The sequence below is a fragment of the Mastacembelus armatus genome, chromosome 23, assembly GCF_900324485.2.
Source record: "Mastacembelus armatus chromosome 23, fMasArm1.2, whole genome shotgun sequence".
Taxonomy (NCBI): Eukaryota; Metazoa; Chordata; class Actinopteri; order Synbranchiformes; family Mastacembelidae; genus Mastacembelus; species Mastacembelus armatus.
The window spans coordinates 6411640-6429354 of NC_046655.1; the positions used below are offsets into that span (position 1 = coordinate 6411640).

Consider the following 17715-nt stretch of genomic DNA (forward strand, 5'->3'; position numbering starts at 1 on the left):
AAGATATAAGATTAGATAGCACCTTTCACAAATAAAAATCATAAAGTGCTGTACAATAAAATAGCCGTAGGCTTAAAGCAAAACACAGAGTAAAATCAATGATGAATGAATGAATATAATAAATAAAACAAATAGATGAAACACAGGAATAATAAAATAAACCATAAAAATAAAGCAAAATAATGTTGTGTGTTGCGAAAAAAATAAAATGCATGCGTTTGTCTTTTAAATATTAGCGTCAGTTTTAAGACGTGTAGGTCTAATAATGTGTGATGTATATTTCTTAAATGTGTTACCCCCTCCTCCCCCCTCCTCCCCCCTCCAGTGACATCATTAAAACCTGTTCCTTCCGTCCGACGCTGTGTGGAGCTGCTTCGGCCCAACGTGAACTGCTAGCAAACCAGGAGACAAAAGCAACAAAGTGAACCCCCCTCCGGATCAATCAAATGTGTCATATTTAACCGTTTATGAGCCGAAACCCGGCGATCACGTCGTCATCCTTCGCGGTAAGTGTGCCGAGCTCACGAACATGTGTGAGGAGCCTTCACCGCGGCCAGGACGTCGTGCTGAGCCCCGGGCTCACTCGGATCCCGTGTGGTTCGTGTGTTGCCTCGGCTGGGTTCTGCCTCGCCAGGTTAGCTAGTGTGTCCTGTGTGTGGCCTAGCTGGCAGCTAACCAGCTAGCAATCGTGTTGTGGTCGCAGTTCACCAAACGCGCTTCCCAAAGCGTTACGGTGTTGATGGGACAGCTGTAAAGTCCCATTTGGTGGATTACCTGCGCTACAAGCCCATGTGACAGACGGATTGTACCTGTGTGATGTTTTTGGGTGTTCATCAGCCTTGTGGCTAACTCAGTTAGCACCAGGATAGCCACCGTGGTGTTTACTGATGATGTAGCGTAACTACCAGAAATGATTTATTACAAAGTGAAATATTTATTGGTACGGGGCTCACAAGTTCTGGGATCGTGTTATTTATTGTTCAGCGAGTGTAAGGCGAGAGCCGGTCTGTAGATGCCCCCTGAGGAGTTGGTGCGTTCAGATGAAAGCTAGTGAAGGCTGGCTATTTTCTGCTGTCCTCTCGCATCTTCCTATAGCTTCAGCCAAACCCGGAAAAACTGGCTGTCACTGCTAACTTAGGAAATGGCTTAACGCTACTTATTTTTTTGGAGGCCTGCATAAACGAGGTCATGTAATACTAATCAAGGTCAACTGGTGGTCGCGTTGGCCGCGTTCGTCAAGTTAGATAAAGATGAATGATCGATGATTTTCATGGTTATTGATTAGACATTTCTACAGGTTAGACCGGTTTGCTTTCTGGGTTTTACTCGGTCAGCTTTGCGAATGTAGACACTGGATTTAACGTAAGCTTAACATGTGGTATAAAGAAAAAAAATAGTTCTGTACTTAATGCGTGTTCGCTTCTTTATTTTATTATCTTCTGTAGGTAGATCATGTCTGAGTGCACTAACATGTAATAACCCAGTACTAAGGTTATAAGGAAAATAATGGTACATGTTCTTAAACGGTGCAAAGTCGGGCACTAGTTCTTGATTTGGTCCCACAGTCTGTGGTGTACCTGCCATCAGGGCACAGATGATTTGTTAAAGAAATAGACACCAACCGGTTTATTTTGTACACCTGGCTGAAATCCATTCAGTAGATTACAACACTTAAGTTAACCCTAGTTGTTTAAAGGTTATGTTCAGTTTTTGTTTAAAACAAATTGTTTTTAGAGAGGCGTTGACTGACTCATTTGTTTTTGAGGTTGTAATTTGCAGTGCTTTTAAACTGTGTTATACTAAAATATCTATAATAATCTATGCAACACTTGAGGGTAAATACTGGTATCAGAAAAATTACACACTAGCAATCTCCAAAACTGAAAAATGCTACAAGTAGTTGATTTTAGTGATTAGTGATATCACATGCTGAAGTGTTCTGGTGTAATAAATACACATATGTACAGTGATCTGCATGGGGGTAGAGTGCATAGATCTACTGTACCGTGAGGCAGCTATACATAATCAGATGCAGTGAGAAGAAGGTTACTAGCATTGCAGAGCATATTCTACAACTCAAATGGCATGCATTAAGAATATTTTAGTAAGGATAATTATTTCATTAAATTGGTTTGCATACAGTCTTAGAAGGTGACAGTAAAATATTTCAGTTGTATGAATTAGAACATGGTGTTTTACTATTGTAATTTAAGTGTCGTTTTTGTGGAAGAAGCTCTCTGCCCTTGAGAGATGATTACCATTTTCCAGGTGTCTTCTTAAGGGCTGGAACCTAAAAAGGCCCTCCAGAGGAGTTTGGGTGTTGCCTGTTATCTTGTAAATTTCAAACATTTCAATGGTTATTACTACAAAGTTACTTTCAAACAAAAAAAGTGGTCAATACCAGCAGAACATTTGGAGTTTCATTAAACTTTACAGCAAAAGTTGTGACTTAACTTCAAAATGTGATTGCTGCTTCCACACAGTATAAAGTGTGTAAAGAGTCTATAGTCGGTTTCATAAAATAAAAATGAAAGCAAAATATTATGCACAGGATTTCTGTTATTGCAAAATACTTGTATTACCTGTTTTTTTTAATTTTAGAATCTTTTTACTCATGTTTTGATTCCACCCCCCTCCATCTCTTTAGGTTGTGGGCGGAGAGGTGGAACTACTTCAGTCATAAATGGAGAGGTACAAGCAAGCGCCCTGTGTCCTGGACAGCCACACAAACATTACAACACCTGCTTAAGAGCTGCTGTATCGATGACTACACCTAAAAAAAGTGATTGCATTTGACAACGCAGACCTGACTGTTCTACAGAAACCCTTTGGCTGCTGCCATGGATGGGGAGGAAGAGGTCTCTCACATGAGCGAGGATATGGTCAGTGAAGCCGATGGCTCCATAGAAAATAAAAAAAGAGAGGCAAAAGGGACCTGTCTGAAAATTGAGGGCCAGGATGGTTATGTGTTTAAATCCTATACCATTAACCCTCATGAGACTGGAGATGCAAGGTCACCTGCCTGCTCTTCAGTAACGCTGGATATGGATGCTCCCCATTCTCTTTACTTAACTTCTCAGGGTGACAAACAGCTGGATTCAGACGAAGCTAAACAGAGTGACCCAGCTTCTCCCAGTCTTTTAAACAAATGCCTAAATACTGATATTGAGGAAAATACAGAGAATGAAAAGTGTGAAAATGATAATGACGCAAGTCAACATATCAAAGAGGACATTGGGGATGCAAATGGAATGGAGGAGGAAACACAGGATGATGAAAGGTTAGCTTTTGGAAGCTCAGTTGGCCCTTTTGTAACAAGAGATGGTGATGAGTATAGTAGTTTATTAAGCGGATACACAAGCACCCTTTATGATGTCGCCATGGACGCCGTCACTCAGAGCCTTCTGTCGTCTATGAGGAGTCAAACTAACCCAAGAAAGAAATCTCCTGCATGGAATCATTTCTGCATATCACCACGAGACAGTACCAAAGCAATCTGTTTATACTGCATGAAAGAGTTCAGTCGGGGTAAGAACGAGAAAGACCTCAGTACAAGCTGTTTAATGAGGCATGTACGTAGGGCTCACCCCACTGTGCTCTTACAAGACGGAGCAGATGCATCCTCAAATAATCTGACTAGCTCTTTTGCCTCATCTTCGATACCTCCTTCCCCAAACTCACCAAAAAACGGAGACTTGACAAATAGCGTCATTACTTCTGCCTCAAAGAACACTTCACCGTCCACCTCCTCAGCTGAAAATTCAGACCTGTCATCCAAAGAAGTGTTACCCAAAGTCGAACCAAAACTAGAACCATATGCCAACGACACTGTTTGCAGCATGCTCCCGTCCTCACATTCCAGTGAAAACAACCTTGAAGACATGTCAGATGGAGGGCCCGAGCGCCTCTCTGGGACACCAAAAAGCTCTAGTTCCCGGCGGAGATCAGCTGTGTGGAAACACTTCTACCTGTCACCTGCTGACAATTCTAAAGCAGTATGCATCCACTGCATGAATGAATTCAGCAGGGGTAAAAATGGGAAGGATCTAGGGACAAGCTGTCTTATTCGTCATATGTGGAGAGCCCACAAAGAGGTTGTCATTGAGGAAAATGGGCAGGGCAATCACATTCCCCCACCCTATACAAACCCACCCTCACTTTTGTGTCGGACACATCTACAAGATCCAATGGAAGTAAAAAAAGAATCGCCACTTATCCCATCCTCACCGGAAACAATATCAGATGAAGTGCCCCACAGCATGGAGGAAAACATGGATATTAAGGAGGATTCTGATGAGGTGATGCAATTCTCAGGGCAGGAGTCCTCACTCAATCTCTCCTTCAAAGCTCAGGGGGAAGACACCCCCCTGACTTCCTCACCATGTGATCTCTCTGAGGGCCCCAGCCTAAATCAGGATCATTCAGTTTTCCAGCAAAACAAGAAGATCATGAAACGGGTGAAATCTGAAGTGTGGCACCATTTTATAGTGTCTCCAGTTGACCAGTTAAAAGCACTGTGCCGTTATTGTCCATGCGTCATCAGTCGGGGGAAACGGGGTGACTTTGGTACAAGCTGTTTGATGAGGCATCTTATGAGACGCCACCCGGATGTTCTCAAAAACCAAAAAAGCACAGATGAGAAGGAATCTTCTCCTCATCCATACACCAATCTCACTGCAACAGACGCAGTTTCAACCAAAGAAACTGAAAGCCCTGCCAGTGAGAAGAAACCACAAACCCTGCCTGTTTTCAGTAAAAAGACGTCAAAACTGTGGAACCATTTCTCCATTTCGCCTGCTGACCCCACAAAAGTGGTTTGTTTGCACTGTAGCCGCACAATTAGCAGGGGCAAAAAGACTACAAACCTTGGCACAAGCTGTCTCTTCAGGCACATGCAAAGGTTTCACGGACATGTTCTTGAAAGTAACAATACTATCTCAGGTAATGTGCCGTCTGCTGAAATTCATGTTAAACAAGAGCTCATGGACACTTCTGTTTTTGAAACAGAGCAGAACTGTGAGAGGTTTGATGAACACCACCCGGTTGCCAAAAAAATCACCAAACTTATTGCAGAAATGCTCGCACTGGATCTTCAGCCATCAGCTATGGTGGAGAATATTGGACTGAACAGACTGCTAGAGTACCTCCAGCCTCAGTATTCTCTACCACCCTCTTCCTACTTTACCAGCACTGCCATACCAGATATGTACGAAAGGGTGAAGGATGTTGTGCTCACCCATCTGAAAGAGGCTGAAGGTGGTGTTGTCCACTTCACAACTAGTATTTGGGTCAGTAGCCAGACAAGGGAATACCTGACTCTCACTGCCCACTGGACGACATATGAGTCAAGTGTCAGACCCCAGGGTCAGGACTTTCACTGCTCCGCTCTCTTAAGTGTCTCACAAATAGACTGTGATCATGATATGCATGATATCCCAAAGCAGCTTGAGTATCTGTGGGATTCTTGGATCACCTCATCAGGGCTGAAAAAGGGGTTCACTGTAACTGATAACACCACCATCAGAAACATCTTGGAGGACCATGGCCATGTCACCATGCAGTGTTTTGGACACACTATAGACCTCATTGTTAGTGAAGCCATAAAGAGCCAGAGAATGGTTCAGAACCTTCTGAGTATTGCCCGGAAGATATGTGAACGTGTGCATCGCTCAGCAAAGGCCAAGGAGAAGCTGGCTGAGCTCCAGCGGGTCCATCAGCTGCCAGAGAACCAGTTGATTCAGGACATACCTTCGAAATGGAGGACCTCCTTTTTCATGCTGGAGCGACTGGTGGAACAGAAGAAAGCCATCGATGAGATGTCGATAGAGTGCAATTTCAGGGAAATGATCAGCTGCGATCAGTGGGAAGTGATGCAGTCGGTTTGCAATGCACTGAAACCTTTTGAAGTCGCCTGCAGGGAGATGAGTAACCGCACTGCCACTCTGGGACAAGTGATACCACTCATTCACATCCTCAACAGAAAAATAGATCTTCTGTTTGATGAGACTGTGGGCATAGACAACATGCTCAAGTCTCTAAAGGAAGCCATGGTGAGCAGAATGTCCCCATGTCTGCATGACCCACGCTACACCTGGGCGACTATGCTGGACCCACGATATAAGACGTCATTGTTCACAGAGGAGGAAGCAGAGCAATATAAACAAGATCTAATTCAGGAGCTGGATGTGTGCTCTGCTACTTCAGTTGCAGTTAAACCTACATTGCCCAATGGCTGCAACGAGGCCCCTGACTCATCCAATGCTTCCCCCTCAAACAAGGACAACCTCTGGTCTCTAATGGCTGACATCCGACAAAAGATAAAACACGAGGAAAAGCCAAAGTCCTCAGAGCTGGCAGTGCTGGAGTACCTTGAGGAAGACATACTAGATCAAAGCTGTGACCCCCTTGACTATTGGAACCTAAAAAGGTTCCTGTGGCCTGATCTTGCCAAAGTAGCTGCCCGTTATGTGGGCTGCCCCCCCAGCATTGTCCCAGCAGAGACACTGTTCAGCACAGCTAGTGTCAACTGTGCCCTGAATCAGCCCAGGCCTTTACTGGAAAACATGGAGGGTCTGCTATTCCTCAAGGTCAACCTCCCTTTGATTTATTTTCAGTACTGATAAACAGTGAACATTAACTTGAAAACCCTTTATCAAGGACCAAGTTACATAGCTGTGAAATTGGGTTTTTCTGTTGGGCAAAATGTAAAATATCAATTTATACACTGATTGATTCTCAATGCAAAGGCCAGATTGAGGTTTTATTGTATACTGCGTACTACTGTTAAACACTTTGGAGCTGTTGTGATGAACTTTCAGTCAGAAGTGTATCAGGGAGGGGTTGGGGGTATTTTTTTTTGTTTGTTTGTTTTTTTTTTTTTTTTTTTTTCTTTAGCTGTAGGGGTTGGTGATTATGTGTTTGCTTGTAAATTGACATTTTTGTTTTCTGTCTACTCTCTTCTTGTGCCTTATCCAAAACTACTTCAGGTCAAAAATGCTGTAAATATTTAGTGAAATTGTGCAGATCACATCAGGATGCTTTTTGATTATTATGGATTAAAGACAGATGCAGAATTGTTTTCTGAATGGCCCAAAAAGAAATGCTGTGACTGAAAGATGTTTTAAGTTAATGTTATTTAATTTTCATTGTGAATTTGTGGCTCATGGTACTGTCATTTAGAAATAGATCTTTTTTACTTGCTGAAATGTTTTTAATAAGATCCTGTATAATATTGCTGTATTTTCAGAATAGGGAGTTGGAATATACAACTTGTCTCGAGCACAATTTAAGTTTATGTCCAGGGGATTAAATTATGGGTTTATTATTGAGTAAAACAATGTACTGTACACTTTTATATTAAATGACTTCTGAACCTAATTTGATAAATGTTAGCATTGAGACTGGAACCATGCAAATTTTGTGGTCATTTGTAAATAAAGGTTTTCCTTATGCAATACTGCAGAGTTTTTTTTCTAGGTTATTCCCAATTTGATTTTTTTTTTTTTTTTATTGTCAAAATGTCAGTTTAGCAATATCAGACATATGCAGGACTGAAACATAAAAGTCTTAAGGTTCTGGATGCTTCTGCTAAATTTCAAATGTTTTGCTCTGTGTTCATAACCAGCTTTTAGTCATTTAGAAAATATCTACAAAATATACAAATCACATTCTGATATGACAAAGTTTTAATGCTATTCATGGGAAATTCACAGCACAGGAAGTCCATTATTCCTACTGGTATGAAAATACTATATTAATTGGAATAGCAATATAAATATCAAAAAAGATGCCTGATAGAGTTTTTGATGCAACTTGTTTATCTGACATGGGCAGAATATGTAAACAGTTGTAGTACAGTGTGACAGATAATTATTACCTGTGAGCTCACTGTTAAATAACAGTTCCAGCTTGGGTCATATTTTACTTTCCTAAGAAAACATAGCTCTTTAATGCAGCACTTGATTCCTGTTTGAGTCACTCTTTTTGTTGCCAGGCTTTGGTTTTTCCATCAGCACTGCTTTTCTGTCTAGTTTCACAATGACAGGAGGGAAGTCAAACATGTTGAAGACAATGTTGTTGTAACCTGCTATGAAGGCCAGAGGCTGATGAGTGTCCTGGAGTAGCTGTATCTTAGTGACATTAGCCTCCATTAGCAGGTGTGTGTACATTTTGACCTCAGGATTCGTTGGGCTCATGTCTTCCCGTTTGTCGTATCTGTTGATTACAAAACCTTAAATAACAATGGGCATCTCCAGTTGGACAATTTGTAACTCAGAATAATAAAAAAATACACTAACCTCCAGTTTCTGTTTTGCTCTAAGAAGCGAGACACTCCAGTTTCAGCAGCATAGGTGTCGATATGAACAAAGACATCTGAGGGAACAAAATCCAAATGTAACCATGTGAGTGCATTGTGCATGTGTACTTTCAGCAAATCTTTTAATGCATGTGTTTCATGATAATACTTTATTTTTTAATACTTTATCATTTCTTGAAATCAGGCCTAAAAGACAAAATTCTTAACTGACTCCTAAACAATTATGGTTTATCATGCATTTTTAAAAAATGAATAAACAGTTATCCAAAAAGCACCATCAGGATTGGTGATATTTTAAACTTTTGAAACAGATTTTTCAACAGTTGGAGTTTTTAAACTTTATGGGTAGCATGAGTTGGTCCATGGGGAACTCCCTGCAAACACAAAACGGGCTGAAACTAATTCAAACCTGCTGTGACTGGCAGCAGCCTGTGTAGCTCCTGCATCCCGCGGCCCCCTGGGTAGTTGTGATGTGAAACATATAGGGAAATACTAGAGTATGCTGCGTTGGTCAACAGTTGGCCAACCACAACCACAGACCCCAGTTTATATATCCAGGATTTCTGATAGTTACACAAACTAAAGCACACAGGAAAAAATGAAGTAAGGAATGTGAACATACATTTGCACTGGTTCATTTACAAAAACTACTTGTCTGTCATACTGTTAAAATGTTACTCCCACAACATATTTGTCTTCTGAATTGATTAATTTGACTGGTTTATGATTTTCATAGAGTTTTATGTTTTAACTTACATGAAAGAACAGCCACGTGCAGCCACCAAACTGAGCACGGGGAAAGTGTATATGATGAAGCGCAGCTCCTTGTGGGGCAGCAACGAGTAGATGAGGATGAAGCCTACGGTGGGTAGCAACAGCAGCCTCATCCGCCTGTCAAGGAGGCCAAGGGGGACAAAAAGCAGCGTGCAGCCCAGGGCACGGGGCACCGCAGAGTAGAAGTACCAAAGAAACGGAGAGGTTTACTCAGGAAAAGAGTCAAGGAGAACTCTGGAGATCATCCATGAGGCTTTATAGGGATCGCAATTGAACAAAAAATAAATACATATGTGATAACTAGATTTCAGATAGCTAAATACTGAAATGTACAGGAATAAATGAAAGGATATTCCCCAGTTGGAACTTTTGTTGAGAATGGTGTTATACCACAAAACTGTACCTTCAGGCCACAGAAGCTTCCTCCAAAAAAAGCTATCAACAGCCACTGTCAGACCTGCAACAGACAGGGAATCCGATATCTTCACATGTTCACTTTAGGCGATTTATTATTTTTATACTATATAATCACTACACACCTAATGACAAGATCCCAGCAGGAATGGCAAAATAAAGCAGCTGCAGCAATCCCAGTTTCCTTCTCGACAGTGATATCAGCAACATGAGCCCTAAGAAGATGCAGAGCTCTGACCTGAACACAATGATGACCAAAGCCGAGAGGCGGATGAAGGAGCTGTATTTCTGAGCCATCCAAGAAGTGCATGCTATAAGAACTGAGAAGAGAAATGTAATATTATTGTATGATTTGTAGATTTACTCACTAATTTAGGTAAAAATAACACAAGCTTAGTCCGCAGCATCTGGAAAATTGTATTATTATTATTATTATTATTATTATTATTAGCATTACTGCATCTTACCTATTGGCAGTGCAAACACATTAGGGAGCGTCCTTGTGCTGTAGAACATTAGGTGAAACTGTGAAGCGCATGTCAGACAGAATAGCCTGGCTACTGTGGAGCCAAACTGTCTCCTCACTTCTCTCTGCATATGCCATAATGCCCCAATAACACACACACCTAGGGAAGCTCGCACTGAACAAAACACATCAACAGATTATGGTTCAGTGTTTTAAAGTCCAAGAGGAAACACTGATTTTAACACAGCAGTTGCTTAGAAAGTGAAAAACCTAAAGGGATGCCAGTGGTTTACCTATCAGCTGTGTGTAGAACTTTGGTGCATCCAGCAGAGAGGACAGAAGCACCACAGGGGAAGAGAGCATGGAGAGAAACAGAGGGCCAAGGAAAGTCCGTGGCACCACACCGGGGAACTCATGATGGTCATACTAAAAGACAGGACAGGCTCTTAAATGGATCTCAACAACACTAACACAGCTAAGATGACAAAACAATGTCTACAGAAAGTCTATTTAGTAGCTGTTTTAGGGCTTTCATTGTTCAACTGTTAAATAATTATGAATTAAATTCAGTTTACCAAAATAAAACAAAAGGTATCCTCTTTATAGCTTTTATATTCAAACAGCTGTCGTATGTCCCCCTGAGAAAGTTATCAGAACCTTTAATAGAACATGTTGACGGATGTCTAATTTCAAAATAACAAACGTTTTATTCACTGGTGTTTATTTTGTCAGAAACGTTAAATGTAGGACATGAATCAATGGTTCCCACTTACCTTGTCAAAGTCGAGTCCGTAATACAAAATGTCGTGCGTCGCTTGTAAGTTAAAGCTTTCCTCTACTTTGGTAAAAGGGCAAATTAATAAATGCAAGAGAGTCACAGATATGAGCAAAAAGAGCAGTGGCAACTCCAAAACACTCCTCTTTTCCGCCATGACAGCCGAAATATTGTGGTCACTTCCGGTGCAGACAGGACGTGAACGACAGGTCATTATTTTTAGATCCTTAAAAATCTGAACATTATTTTGCTAGTAACGGGATTAAGACACTGCTTAAAATTTTAAACAAGTGCATCACCCAAATTTAAAAAAACAAAAGTATTTTCAATATTACAAATATTGTTCCTGAATTTTCCACGTGGGGAAGGGGCTTTTGTCCCGCGCGTGGCGGGCTGTGAGTGGTTGTAAATTTGATTGACAGCTGAGAAGAACCAATCAGTACAAGCCACAATTCGCCCAAGAAGCTGACGCGGAAAACTGGAACCGCATCCGTTTTTTCAGCACCGGCATGTAAATAACGTTTTGTTGCGCTTTGCATAGATAAATATAACTTGCACTTTATGCTAAGAACACCTCATTTAGATGAGTCCGAACCGTGCAGCACTTTGATATTAGTGGAAAGCTTGCTTGCGATTGGCTGAAGCGCGCGTCTTGATGTGAAAGTGGGTCTGAATTGATCTGCTGAGATGCTGTCCATCGGTCCAGAGCGGCGGCTCCTGTCTTGTCTAACTCTGCTTTTACTTTTCCAAGTGAGCGACGCCAAGAGGGATTTTAAAAACGCCTGTAACACCTGCCAGAAAATAACAGATAACTTTAACAAGGTCAGAGAGCATTTCAGAACCTCCTGCTTTTCATGCTACTGACCTTTGACGCCTATATAATGTTAGTGATGGTAGCCTGCTTACTCCAGCCCCTGTCCTGTGTGTTTGTGTACAAACATGGTTCTGGTTTTGTGTTTTAGGGTATTGACAGAACAGCGAAACAGAACTTTGGTGGAGGCAACACAGCCTGGGAGGAGAGGAAACTGTCTAAATATGAGACCAGGTGAGACAGAGCATCCTGACCTGTCCGGACTACAGGGTCACCCTGACAATGACCGGTCATCACAGCTGTGCTTGCTTTGCATTTGGACTGCAGGCTGTTGAACTTGGCACAAGATGCTTATCAAGATGGCTGCAGAGAGCAGAGGTGGTTTGTCAGGCTCCACACCTGCTCTTTTATTTCACTGATTGTTGACTATTAAGACAAATTTGATCTGTTTCCTATGCTAAGACCATGTATATCTCCTAAATGAAATGTATGATTATGATTCTATCACATATGCCCTATTGTGCAATTTTCGGCGGACAGGCCTCAATTTTTAAGCCTGTAATGTCATTATACAAACAAACCTTAAAGGTAATGGATCAGAAACCAATGAAATGACACTGTCAAATTCTCCCAAAGTATAATTTCTTAAGTTATAACTTTTGTAAATTTTCATTTATTAGAACAATATTTAAAAGTGGGGGGGCACAGTGTCTGAGTGGTTAGCACTGTTTCCTTACAGCCAGAAGACCGAAATCCACCATGGGCCTTTCTGTGTGGAGTTTGCATGTTCTCCCTATGCTTGGGATGGGGGCTGCAAACTAGTTTCATACTATATGCCCTATGTACACGGCATCGATTATCTGCGTGCAACAATGCTCAGTGTATTGTCCCTAAAAAAATAATACAATAAATAAAATTGTAGTTTTACATAAGCAACATGGATTTGAATGTATAGGTATAAGTGTATGCCCAAATGGCTGGTTGAATAAACAAACTTTCAACCTGTAGCCAGGTACTGTTTAACAGATGTTTGTTTTTCTGCATTCCACACACATCTGCAGTCTCAAACTAACTTTAAATCACACAGGTGTACTATATGTGCTGGAATTTATTTCTCCCTACTCCTCCTTTTCTTTTTGCTCCATGTCTTTCCTGCTCACCTCACCCTTCTTTTGACAGTGAGATACGTCTGATGGAGATTGTGGAGGGGCTATGTGAGAGCAGCAGTTTTGAGTGCAACCACATGGTGGAAGAACACGAAGAGCACTTTGAGACTTGGTGGTTCAAAAGGTGGGCATTGGTTTATGCAAATATTGTCGAAATATTAATGTCAGCATGACACCAGCAAGTTGGTTGAAAGAATCAATTCCCAACACCAGAAAGTAAGACATAAAACAGACCACTTGACAGCCCTGACAGAATTAGTGCCTGCAGATTTACACAAAGATATAAAAAGATTGTTTCACTTACTAAACTGTGGTAAACCTCATTTCTTCCTGTTCTGTTTCCTGTTGTAATGCAGGAAAACAAAACATCCTGATCTGCACAAATGGTTCTGCATTGAAACCCTCAAGGTCTGCTGTCCAAAGGGAACATTTGGACCAGACTGCAATGGTGAGGAAAAACCGCAGAATGACAGTTTGCACATACACGGGTTGTGTTTGTGTCACACCAGAACAAATTCCACTGTCAGGAACCTGTGGGGTCAAACTTCACCTTAAATCCTTCTGTGTCATGTCCTTCTGTTTTTAAGCCTGCATTGGAGGCTCTGAGAGACCTTGTCATGGAAATGGCATGTGTGATGGTGACGGAACTCGTGGAGGGAACGGGAAGTGCACCTGTGATCACGGTTATGAAGGGGAGTTCTGCCTAGACTGCATCGACGGCTACTTCAGTGAAGTGCGGAACGACACCTTCTCTCTGTGTACAGGTACAGTTCAGCATATGTCGCCAAAAAGGAACCTGTCACCAACCTTCATATACAAACAAGAAGAAAAATGAGGTCAGGTTTTATTTGCTGGGCTTCACTTCCTTCTACAGGATGCCACTCATCTTGCAAAACCTGCGCGGGAGCAACCAATCAGGACTGTGATGAGTGTAAGGAAGGCTGGGAGGAGGATGACCAGGAAACCTGTGTCGGTGAGAGCGTCCAGGAGAAAATAACAGCTGGTGTAATATATGCAGAAAGCCACAACTGCATGATTTTGGTTAAAATGACATTTAATTTTCATCCATCCCTCTATTTTCTGTATCACTTAGTCCAATTCAGGGTTGCAGTGGGGCTGCATCTAATCCCAGCTATCATTAGGCGAGAGGCAGGGTACACCCTGGACAGATCACCACTCTATCACAGGGCACATTTAGCTTCAGTAACATAATGCAGTTTATCCACTAGAACATTTAAATGAGTTGGATAACACAAGACTTACAAAGGCATCACTTTAGGGTTAAAAAGACTGTAACTGGCACATCTCACCACCTCCTAACATTTCACTGACCAAACCATTAATTGACTTATTTTGAAAATTCTAAGCAGATTGACAAAATATTTTAATTGCACCACAGTTAAAATGTAGAAATGTTTGAATCAACAGGATTGTTTGGATAGATAGAAAGATGGATTCTACACACACATTTGATTGTGAAAGAACATTAATGCAGTGAAGAAAGCACGTGTTGCTGATCCTCATTTAGCATACAGCATTGATATTGCATGTTTTTCATTAGGATGTAGTGAAAGGAATAAGAATGTGAAGCAGGTGTGACAGCCTGTGTTACTGCAGTTTATCTGATGTGTTTCAGATGTAAATGAGTGCTCCAAAGACCCTTCTCCTTGTGAAGAAGATCAATACTGTCTTAATACAGAAGGCTCCTATTCCTGCAAAGGTAAAAGGCCTGACACTGCATCATCAGCGTCAATTATATATCTGTATATATCCAAATTCAATAAGCTATAGGGCCCATGCCTCCTTTGGACATCAGGAAAGTCATTTAGTTTTTCACTGAAAGACTTCTCTGTGATATTTATCTAATACAAATTGTGTTTGTGGTTGTCCTTCACAGCCTGTGACAAAGTGTGTTCTGGCTGCACCGGAGCTGGCCCTGATAAGTGTCAGGCTTGTGCCAGTGGGTACCAAGACGTGGAGGGCACCTGCACAGGTATGATGTAAATAATTCACTACTAGAACAGTGTTTACAGTACAAACACTGCAATTTGAAAGAGGTTAAAAGATAGGGCAGGTATATATATATTTTTTTTTATTGTCAACAAATACAAAACCATAAAACAGCGAATGGTTAGTCTGTTTATAGCCCTGCTTTTTTTTAAGGCTAAGTGATAAAAGCTAGGCACTGTAGTTTAAAAGTTGTAACTCAAACAATATTAAATGGTGTATTTATTTGGGGACTGTAGAACATCACCAGACATACCTGGTTGATTTATCAGTGTTGGGTTTTATGTTTCCCAGACATGGATGAGTGTTCCCAGTCAGAGCCCGTATGCACGAAGGAGAACCAGGAGTGTGTCAATACTAAAGGCAGTTATGTCTGTATCTGCTCAAGTGGCTATGAGGAGCAAGATGGCGAGTGTGTCCAAACGCCACAGCCAGGTGAGTATTAACACTTTGTGTCATTCTGAATAGTAATCAAGGTCTTTAGCAGAAGTTTAGGGAGTCTTATAGTTCCTGAACTGAAAGTTTGTATTGTCTGCTATAACGTTTTGAAGAAAACACACATTGTATGTTGGGCACCTGAGTTTTTGACAATGTTATTAGATGTTAATATATTTTATAATATATACAGTGCCCTCCACAATTATTGGCACCCCTGATTAAGATTGGATTTTAAGCTTCTAATAAATTCATTTTCTTTTTAAAAATCGAATCAAAATTCAAAAAAAAAGAGAAAAATTCAACCTTTAATTGAAGTACAATTATTCAGCAAAAAACAAAAATAACATTAAATAATTGACTTCATATGAAATCATGTGTGCCACAATTATCGGCACCCTTGATCTTAATACTTCGTACAACCCCCTTTTGCCAACAAGACAGCACTTAATCTCCTCTAACATCTCACAAAGTTGGAGAATACAGAGAGAGGGATCTTTAACCATTCCTCTTTGCACAATCTTTCCAGATCATCCAAGGTGCGGGGTCCTCCTTTTCAGTTCACCCTATAGGTTTTCAATTGGGTTGAGGTCTGGGGACTGAGATGGCCGTTGGCGTAGCTTGATTTTATGTCAGCTGAACCATTTTTTAGTAGATTTTGCCACATGTTTTGGGTCATTATCCTGCTGAAGGACCCAATAACGACCAATTTTACTACATCTTAATCATGGGTGCCAATAATTGTGGAGGGCACTGTATAATTTGTCTATGCTTCTGTTCTAATCAGAAAAAACGGAGGAGTCAGAAGTATCTGAGATGACAACAGGTCCACACGGGGAGCTTTGATGTCATTACTGGGACCAATAGGAGCAAATCAGGAAGAACTGTTGAAATTCTGCACATCTGAAGCCTCCTGTTTATGAAGTGTCAACAACATGTACTTACTAGCTGCACTTGAAACCAACAAAAGCTGCCAAGACAGTGTTTTCCAGCAGTGGATTAAAGGACTCAAAAAGAGACATTTCATGCTCTTAGAGTGTTTGTCATTGTTGCTGTGCTCAAACTACCAACTGTTGTCTATATTTGTTGTTCAGTTTTTAAAAAAATCAGAGATGGTCAAAAAGATGAATAAAGTTAATTATGTTAAAATTATGACAAACACATGTCAGTATTTCTTGTACTTTCTTAAATGTTTCCCCCCCCTTTTTTTTTTTGCCCATTCTTGATCAACAAAATTAAAATGCACTGGATTAAAGTAGCAGGTGGAAGTTAGGCCACAGGAAGTGTTTAGGTAAACGGTAATGACCACAAGGTGGCACTGTTGCCCTATGAAAATACTGTGTGTTGAGAGGGTCATTATTTTTGATTTTAGTGAAGACTCACTGTATTTACTCGTCTCCTCTTACCCTCATGTCTGTCTTTGATGCATGACCAGATTTGAGTGTCTTTCATACATATGAGTCATAGTGTATATTTTCCATCTATGTCCTTGGTTTTAGAGCACTTCCACATGCAACACTAATCCACAGTTTTATTATGTGGCCTGGTTATCATCTAATCATCCTGTCACTGACATCTTGACTACAGCACCGTCACCACTCAGGTGTTAGGGTGCTTTTTCAAAAGAGCCGTTCTCCGTTAGGATCAAAGAATATTTTTCTAACCCAAGTCTCATCTTGAACAAAGTGTTCCCGGTTTCCTGTGGGATGATGTCAGCTGTTTTGACTCCACAGGCCTGCTAAGGTGGAAGGAAGAGCCAGTTGAGACCTGTCTGAGCTGGCAGTGAGGCAGCAGGGATGCAATCACACTAGTGACCCACCCCCTCCTTCACACACCCTTCACTTTTAACCACAGCATTTTAACAGGACTTTTAACCACAGCAGATCTCATTTTTTAAATCTGTCATGATCATAGTGATAAAGCAGATATTAAACCTAGGATGCAATTATAATCTTTACATACCAATTATTTTCTCAGGAATAAATGTTATAATAAATGGGATTTCTCTATGAAAAAATGGGAACTGTATCTACAAGGACTTAAAAACGCAAAATCGTCTATCGTCGTGCTATTCTAAGTGAATAGGTTGCTAGTGAGTGTAATTTTTATCACCACAAACACAAGCAACAACATAACAAGAACAAGAGACAGTGTCAAAGCAGCAAGATTAAGATAAAACACGTCTGGGACACCTGTAAAATGCATGTATCATCAATAGCTCAAGGCAGAAAATGGTTTGTCTTTATAAGTGGGATTAGCCAAGATGAGAACCCAAACAGCAGACAAAGCATGGGACAACATTAACACGTCAGCATGCTGACTAAATACATGATGTACCTACTGTTGATGCTACAACACCCATCAAGGTGAATTTAGCCTTTACTAGACCAGTGACAGGCAGGAGGAATATTTGATACAATACCTCATCAATGGGAAAGTAATAATGATAGAACAGCTCAACCAGGAACGCTGGGGATCATGTTGCAGCAAGTTGATGCTGAGCGACTGGGTACCATGAGTAATCGCTACAGTTCCACATGACTTGATCTG

General features: G+C 41.0%; 3 protein-coding genes across 3 annotated transcripts; 2 read left to right on the forward strand and 1 right to left on the reverse strand.

Annotated features, from left to right (window-relative positions):
• Positions 1 to 344: 344 nt before the first annotated feature.
• zbed4 (zinc finger, BED-type containing 4) lies at positions 345 to 7461 on the forward strand. Its single transcript, XM_026327326.1, has 2 exons — positions 345 to 506; positions 2648 to 7461. Exon 2 carries the CDS (start codon positions 2841 to 2843, stop codon positions 6618 to 6620), a length of 3780 nt encoding a protein of 1259 aa, XP_026183111.1. The 5' UTR covers positions 345 to 506; positions 2648 to 2840; the 3' UTR covers positions 6621 to 7461.
• A 108-nt stretch (positions 7462 to 7569) lies between these two features.
• alg12 (ALG12 alpha-1,6-mannosyltransferase) lies at positions 7570 to 10913 on the reverse strand. Its single transcript, XM_026327327.1, has 9 exons — positions 10745 to 10913; positions 10265 to 10397; positions 9973 to 10146; positions 9631 to 9825; positions 9445 to 9548; positions 9074 to 9297; positions 8727 to 8896; positions 8298 to 8373; positions 7570 to 8214 (listed from the first exon to the last, which is right to left on the reverse strand). Exons 1-9 carry the CDS (start codon positions 10901 to 10903, stop codon positions 7947 to 7949), a joined length of 1503 nt encoding a protein of 500 aa, XP_026183112.1. The 5' UTR covers positions 10904 to 10913; the 3' UTR covers positions 7570 to 7946.
• Positions 10914 to 11201: 288 nt separating this feature from the next.
• creld2 (CRELD disulfide isomerase 2) lies at positions 11202 to 16186 on the forward strand. Its single transcript, XM_026326293.2, has 10 exons — positions 11202 to 11568; positions 11709 to 11791; positions 12737 to 12847; positions 13080 to 13171; positions 13311 to 13487; positions 13598 to 13696; positions 14360 to 14443; positions 14621 to 14716; positions 15025 to 15165; positions 15953 to 16186. The coding sequence occupies exons 1-10, from the start codon at positions 11434 to 11436 to the stop codon at positions 16009 to 16011; spliced, it is 1077 nt and encodes a 358-aa protein (XP_026182078.1). The 5' UTR covers positions 11202 to 11433; the 3' UTR covers positions 16012 to 16186.
• The last annotated feature ends 1529 nt before the right edge of the window (positions 16187 to 17715 follow it).

Coding starts and splice junctions, on each gene's coding strand:
- zbed4 (XM_026327326.1), top strand. CDS start 2,841: ATGGATGGGGAGGAAGAGGTCTCTCACATGAGCGAGGATATGGTCAGT.
- alg12 (XM_026327327.1), bottom strand. CDS start 10,903: ATGGCGGAAAAGAGGAGTGTTTTGGAGTTGCCACTGCTCTTTTTGCTC. Junction 8,897..9,073: donor GCACGTGGCTGTTCTTTCAT/GTAAGTTAAAAC, acceptor TGTGTGCTTTAG/TTTGTGTAACTATCAGAAAT. Junction 8,215..8,297: donor GAGCAAAACAGAAACTGGAG/GTTAGTGTATTT, acceptor TGTAATCAACAG/ATACGACAAACGGGAAGACA.
- creld2 (XM_026326293.2), top strand. CDS start 11,434: ATGCTGTCCATCGGTCCAGAGCGGCGGCTCCTGTCTTGTCTAACTCTG. Junction 11,792..12,736: donor CTGTCTAAATATGAGACCAG/GTGAGACAGAGC, acceptor TTCTTTTGACAG/TGAGATACGTCTGATGGAGA. Junction 13,697..14,359: donor TGACCAGGAAACCTGTGTCG/GTGAGAGCGTCC, acceptor GATGTGTTTCAG/ATGTAAATGAGTGCTCCAAA.